The sequence below is a fragment of the Gossypium raimondii genome, chromosome 13 (genome assembly GCF_025698545.1).
Source record: "Gossypium raimondii isolate GPD5lz chromosome 13, ASM2569854v1, whole genome shotgun sequence".
Classification (NCBI taxonomy): domain Eukaryota; kingdom Viridiplantae; phylum Streptophyta; class Magnoliopsida; order Malvales; family Malvaceae; genus Gossypium; species Gossypium raimondii.
Window position 1 is genome coordinate 5,296,021 of NC_068577.1, and position 7,665 is coordinate 5,303,685.

At 34.7% G+C, this 7,665-nt stretch overlaps 1 protein-coding gene across 1 annotated transcript; it reads right to left on the reverse strand.

Annotated features, from left to right (window-relative positions):
• On the reverse strand, positions 1 to 2,316 carry LOC105784607 (L-type lectin-domain containing receptor kinase IX.1). The gene has a single exon (XM_012610509.2). The coding sequence runs from the start codon at positions 2,296 to 2,298 to the stop codon at positions 199 to 201; it is 2,100 nt and encodes a 699-aa protein (XP_012465963.2). The 5' UTR covers positions 2,299 to 2,316; the 3' UTR covers positions 1 to 198.
• Between the last annotated feature and the right edge of the window lie 5,349 nt (positions 2,317 to 7,665).

A 7,665-nucleotide genomic window follows, 5' to 3' on the forward strand; every position in this document is an offset into this window, starting at 1 on the left:
TTAGGTCAAACCACTCAACCCATGATTAATCTACATTGATGGCAAATTTTACAGAAAACACTATTGCTATCATCAATTAGATTAAGATTTTTAAATTGAAGAATTAATAAAATTTCGGTTTGACGGTTTAAGTACAGGATTAAATCACAAATTTTATATAAATACAGGGATATGATGTAAATTTTGACCAATTTAATTTTAAACCGGAGGAGCTAACAAAAGAGATGCAGTTGCAGAAGAACTCGAAGACGAAGTAAACTGCGAGGATCTGCTGCTATTACTGTAAGTACTATTGCTTGAAAATTGGTTTAACGGAGTAACACTCATCGGAGGAGCATAATACGTTGCCACCGGCATCTTCGATGGTAGTACCGGCACCGGAGCTTCGAAATTCAGCGCGTGAATCGCTTGCCGTATCGACGGCCTCGAATTCTCATCTGGGTGCGCACACCATAGCCCCAGGATCATCAGCTGCTCCATTTCCCGCACCGTAAACACGCCATTAAGCCTAGTGTCGCAAGCTTCAAGCAATTCGGTTCTTCCGTAAAGATCCCAAACCCACTCCACCAAATTCACTTTGCCTTCTCCGGCTTTCGGTTCGATCGGTTTTCGTCCACAAGCGAGCTCCAAAGCAACGACGCCAAAGCTATAAACATCGGATTGTTTACTGGCTTTGCCGGCGATGTGACATTCTGGGGCAAGGTACCCCATTGTGCCGGCCAACACGGTTGTTTGCGACCCTTTGGAATGGTCCACGAGCCTCGCGAGACCAAAATCGCCTAGCTTGGCATTGAAATCGGAGTCCAACAACACGTTGCTTGATTTAATGTCTCTGTGAACCACACATTGTTGCCACCCTTCGTGTAAGTAAAGCAGTCCCGACGCTAATCCTTGAGCAATTTTGAACCTTAACTCCCATGGCAATAAGCTGTTTTGGTTGAACAGGTGAGAATCTAAGCTACCATTGGGCATGAATTCGTAAACAAGGAGGAGTTGTTTGTTTTCATGGCACCAGCCAATGAGTTGAACGAGATTTCGATGTCGTAATCGGCTTATGATCTTTACTTCCGAAGCATACTCTTTTATACCTTGTTTTGATCCACTTGAGACTCGTTTGATGGCAACGTAGGAGCTTGAATCCTTTAAAAATCCTTTGTAAACACCGCCAAATCCACCTTGGCCGAGCTTCTGGACTTCGTTGAAATCATCGGTGGCATGAACAAGTTCCTTGTACGAGAACTTCCTCGGTCCGGTCCCCCTCTCGAATTCATCCTCTATTGCCTCATCGATGGCATCACCGTTCTCTTCGTCAGACTGGTACTTCTTCCTATAAAGACTAGCAATCCCAACTAAAACCATTACAACAAAAGCACCGGCGACTCCGAATCCCACAGCAAAACCTGTTCTGTTTTTTCTTTTTTTGTGGTTAGGTTGTGTGGCAGCTGTCGGATCAGTCGTGTTACTATCGTTCTCTAAGCTTGAACTGAAATCCCAAGAAGAAATTTGATGTATGGCAGATGCATTTCCGGTGGCTGCCGAGAATCCGAAAGTTACCTTGTCAGGCAAGTAAAGCCTTAAATCGATGATAGCACTAAGGTGTTGCATGACGGTAGTATTATTTCTAAATCCAGTAAAGGAAACGCTTAAATTATGCGTTTTCGGATCGTATCTTATCCATGCTTCATTTCTTTTCCCTCCCATAACGTCGCTCCACCATGTAATATTCGCCACCGATTTCATCGAATCGATATCGATACCAACATGTTCGTGCTCTGGATCCCATCGGTTCCGATAAATATCAAACTCCACAGCAACGAATCTATTCACTGTTGTGTTCAGTCCCATACCGTCACTCGCAAGAGCTAGATTACCACCTTTCGTGACATTATCGGGGATCTTCGAACCTTGGGGTGCAAGAAAGAATGCTATCCCATCTCCATACGCAGACCTGTTTTGTGAATCGATGGTGAAGGTGAAATGGGTGGCGAAATCCGTGAGATTCCCAGTGGCCTTGTCCCATAGGTGCATTGGTTCATAGTACGTGGCTCGACCAAGGCTCGCGGTCATTTGACGATCTCTCTGGTTGGCTGTAAGCTGAATGACTCGGCTAGCAGGGTAAGCATTTTCGTAGCTTATGTTGTTATTATTGGTGGTGAAACTTGTGAAGTTGAAGGATATGGCGTTGGAGAATGGTTCAATGAGGCAAAAGAGAACCGTGGTGATCAAGAGGTTTACAATTTTGGAGCTGCAAATGGCCATTAATGGCTTCAAATTTTGGTGCAGAAAGTAAGGTCTCATTTGGAAAAGAAGAAGAAGAAGAAGAAATTCAATTAATATGGTAATGTGTTGAAGGACAAGTCTTGAGATTGCTTTGTCTTTTTCTGTTTGTCGAAACATTGCGAAAACCATTGACTTTCTGGAAGTGCAAGAAAAACTTTTGCAAGGGTCTAGATTCCTTACAATTAAATAAAGGATAATGGAGGAGAATTCAAATTTGAAGTCTAAAAAAGGATATTATTAAAAGAAATAACACGAATTTAAAAGCATTAGTCTTGACCACTACTTGAATCAATTGGTTCAATATATTTTTTAAAAAGTGAAATGAGTCATTAAGATAAGTTGGATCAAGCTGAATTTTAGCTTAAGCTATAATTTTTTAAAACCAAATTTAAATTTGTTTAATTGATTGGTTGGACCTTATATTACATCCCGTAATGTTGAATTCTTAATATTCCAACCATCTGTATTCTTATATTTTCAAATAGTATCAAAATGTTACAATTTCATTACCACCTATACCTTAAGTAACATTAAATTAATTTTGAATCAATTTACCCTTTCTTTTTATTATTTTGATTAGATTAGTCATTTTTCTAAATAAAATTTAAGTCTAATTTTAAAAACAAAATTAAAATTATTATATTGTTTCTAATGATTTATTAATATATTAAATTGGTGATGAAATCACTTTTCAAGGATTAATATAATTATAATCTATAAATTCATTTCAACATCATATATATATATATATATACACGCTTATAATAAAAATAAGAATTATAGAAATTTATCATAATTTTATAGAGATTGAAACTAAAATAATATTAGGGATACTAAACTTATTTAAAAAAAAACAAATTGTATAACATGAAAAATTTAATAAAATCTACTTCTAAATAATTTTAGATCCCATTAATTAAATAATTGAATCTTATATTGTGATCAAATAAGATAAGATAACACTTCACATCTCACCCTATAATATGACATTTTTAACCAAATACCCTCTTACAATTAAATATAAGGGCATTAAATAATAATGATTTGACCAGTAATAATACTATATATATATATATATATTTGTGAAGGCAAGTGGTTGGTTTCTTCAGCAAAGGTCCATTAATACAATGTGCTGCCATCATGTGCGACTGTTTCAAAAATATTCCGTCAAATTTTGGTTTTTGGTTGTATAAATTTAAACTTTAATAGGTCTCTCTAATCTTATGGTATAATGTAATGTGTGGTTAAAAATATTGATGCAGACTAACATTCTTTACCGAATTTAAAAAACTGGATTTAAAGGTCTGCCGACGGTAGCAGAAAGTCATAGTAGAAGTTTTCTTTTGTCTGCGGTCAGTAACAGAGTTGGAAAGACTCCTCCTTTTATTAATCTGATTAGGGCATAATTTGAATTCCAAGATCCATAGAACAGTACGATTGAAAATTCCATGGAGGAAATATTAGCAAATCTCAATATTGCCGATGAGGAAGAAGAGCCAGTCCATGATCAAGAGGAAGAAGAGGAAAGCGAAGATGATTTTAATCTCTGTCTGGTAGGGAAGGTTCTAATGATGTGAGTCTCAAGCCACAATTTCAGACTCATGAATGTGATGGACTCACACTAACTCAAGGCCCAACAACATCGTCAAAAGCTAAGCAAATCAAATCAGGATTTGATCAAAGACAAGATTCGAGGACGAATCTTCTTGAGGAAAAGGAAAATCATACATACACAGATAGGGTAAAATTTATTAAATTCCAATAATCGAAGTTGCCAGATTTCAAGCTTGGGAAATTAACAAACTTGCAACGACTTTTTGGATGGGATCCTGACATTTTTGGGTTGAGATGTCTCATGGTGTTTGAAGATCTATCTCTTAACTTCGAAACGCATTTTGAATCACTCGATTTTGAGTTCGGGAGCTCAAGTTATGACTGTTTTAGTGAAGACTATACGAGCAAAATTTCTGAATGAGATTACGACGGGAATTACGAATTTCGGGCTTTTAATTCGAGTTTAAATAATATTGGGTTCGAATTTTAGGCTTACTTTTTATTATATATGAGCCTAATATTATATTTATCAGCTCTTATTATTTTATTATTATTATATTCCAAATTTTTTATAATTATTAAGTATTTTAAGTTATTTAGGAGTTTTATGTTAACAAAAAAGTTTAGTTTAAAACTACTCTTATTTAGATTAAATTAGAGTTCTAGTATACTTAGGAGTTTTATTTAGATTTATTTAGCTAGCCTATATATAGCCCTTTGCATTATACACAATTGATTATTATTCTATTTCTCTTTCGAGTTAATAAATTCTCTCTGAGTTTTTTTTTCAAGAATTTCTCTTGAGTTTCTTTTAGAAGAGTTTTAACAATCTTTTTAGATTGCGGGGATCATCTTCAAACTTTTTTTTGCCAAGATTTCTATCTTGGAGGGGAAATTAGAGCCGCTTGAAGGGGGTTGTGGATTCTTCGTGTTTTCAAGGCGTCTTAAAACTTTTACACGCCACGTTCTATCTTTCCATTTATCTTCTTTATCCGTTTCGTTATTATTCTAATATTTGATTTATTATTTTATTTTACTTATTTATTTTAATTTTTTTATCTGACTTTGATTTGATTTCGTTTCAGGTTGTGTCAAAATCCAAGTTTCTTTCCGAACGTCTAGAGCCCTAAGTCAAATCTACGACTTTGACAAACTTTTCGATTTTCTTCTGTGTTCATCCGTCTCATTCTTTATTATCTAACGAGTAGTGTGGTCCACTTTCTGTCAATGAGAAATGTTCTCACTGAAATTTGGCATCCGATTGAAGGCGTTTCTATAACTAAAATTGAGGAAAAGAGGATCCTGTTTAGATTCTTTAATAAGTTGGATCTCAAAAGAGTTTTAGATGGGATTCCCTGGTTTTTTTAGTATACACCTAATTCTATTTCATTGGTTGGAAAAAGGTGAAGATCTAATTCAAGTCCCTCTAGTATTCTCAATTTTTTGGGTTCAAGTTCATAACCTCCCAATAACGTTAATGTCGGAAGGGATTGCAAGACAGTTGGGTAATTTTATCGAAAAATTCATAGAATATGACACCACAATAGTAACAAGAGGTGTGAAAAAATTTTATGTGTATAAAAGTAAAACTAGATGTGGGAAGCCCCCTTAAAGGAAGAAACGCGTCATATATTGATACATGCATAGATGGGGTGAAAGTTATTAAATTTCAATCACCAAAACTGCAAATTTTTAAGCTTGGGAAATCAACATACTTGCGACAACTTTCTGGATGGGATCCTGACATTTTTGGGTGGAGATGTCTCATGGTGTTTGAAGATCTATCTCTTAGCTTTGAAACGCATTTTGAATCATCGATTTTGAGTTCGGGAGCTCAAGTTATGATTGTTTTAGTGAAGATTGCGCCTGTAGAATTTTTGAACGAGATTATGACGGGAATTACGAATTTTAGGCTTTTAATTCGAGTTTAAATCATATTGGGTTCAGGTTTTAGGCTTAATTTTTATTATATATGAGCTCAATATTTTATTTATCAACTCTTATTCTGAATTTTTTATAATTATTAAGTATTTTAAGTTACTTAAGAATTTTATATTAACAAGAAAGTTTAGTTTAAAATTACTTCTTGTTTAGATTAAATTGGAGTTCTAGTATACTTAAGAGCTTTATTTATGTAACACCCCTAACAAGAATCCGTTACTGGAATAAGGTTACGGAGCATTACCAGAGTTTACAAATTAATTATCAGACATTTCATTTCATCTAGCATTCATATTTGAAACCAACCAAAATCAAAACATTAATGAACCAACGTTGGCCAAATTAACTTATACATGCCATTATAACCAAAATCAAAATATTAATACATACCAATAGAACCAATGGATAGTGTGATATATCTTCGACAAACTTTCTACCCAATCGAGCTTCCGATAATCTGAAAAGTAGAAGAAAACAAATACATAAGCAATGATTGCTTAATAAGCTTGTATAAACTTTAATCATATCAATTCATTTCAAATATGAAATTTATACATATCAAGAATAATCCAATATTGATACCGCAATAGTCGTGAAGCTATATTCATCAACTCACAAGGTGAATATATAACAGCTCGATTTTGGGCCTAGTCGGAACAGTGGTTTCGGGACCACAAATTTGACGAGAAAAAAATTATTTTTATTATATTTTTATGGTCTACGACTTCATAAAATGATTTCGTGAAAATTTCGTTCGAAAATTTCGACGTTTGGGCACTCAATAAAAAGGACTAAATTGTAAAAGTGCAAAAGTTGAGTTTTACATGTTAGAGGTGTCCAATTGTTATGAAATTTTAATTTGGAGGTCCTTATATGGTAATTATACCATTGGTTAAGTTGGTGGACAAAAATGGACATGAGATAAGTGAAATAGGATATTTTTAAGTTAAGGGCATTTTGGTAATTTGGTAATTAAAATGAATTAAAACGACAAAATAGGCCAAAATTTTATCATCTTCAACCCCATGACCGAATTTTACAAGGGGAGAAGCATAGTTAGGGTTTTCAAGCTTCCAAGCTCCATAGTAAGTGATTCCAAGCCCTGTTTTTAATGTTCTTTACGTTTTTGAAGTCCTACTAACTTGATTTAGCTTATTCTAACAATAATTTAACCTAGGGTTTATATTTGGAAAAATACCCATAGGTGAAATGTGTTTATTTTGATGTTTTATGGTAGGATATAAGGCTAGAATTATGTTAAACAACTTTTGCTAAGCAATTTTAAGTGAAAACGAGTAAAACGACATAATCGGTAAAAACACCTAATGTTCATAAGTGTTAGAGTGGGAATTTGATGTTGCCATAGAAGGGAAAAATGTTCAGCATGTCATAAAACATAAGAATAAGAGATGAAATTTAATTTCCGAGCTTTAGGGCAAAAGTGTAAATATGCAAAAGTTTAGGGGCAAAATCATAATTTTTCCAAAGTTCGATTCAAGGACTGTTTTGATGAATGTGAGTGTTAAATAAGTTAAATGTGTTATTATAAGTCAAGAAATACGGGAAATTGACTTTGATTAGTGAAAAAGAAAAGTGAGAAATTTCTCGGTTGAACCTCCAGAATAGAAAAGATACGAATGAAGTGACAGTAATGATCACAGGTGTGGCACGGATTGTGTGCAGGCCACTATGTGAATGTGATAGTAATGGTCACGTGTGTAGTACTATGTGCAGGCTACTACGTATACCGGGTACCATTAATTATAAATGTGGTTGCTATGTGCTGATTCCACTGGGTACCATTGATTATAAAGGTGGTTGCTATGTGTTGATTCCACCGAGTATCATTGACTATAAGGGTGGTGCTGTGTGCAGATCCACCGTGTATCT

Coding starts and splice junctions, on each gene's coding strand:
- LOC105784607 (XM_012610509.2), bottom strand. CDS start 2,298: ATGAGACCTTACTTTCTGCACCAAAATTTGAAGCCATTAATGGCCATT.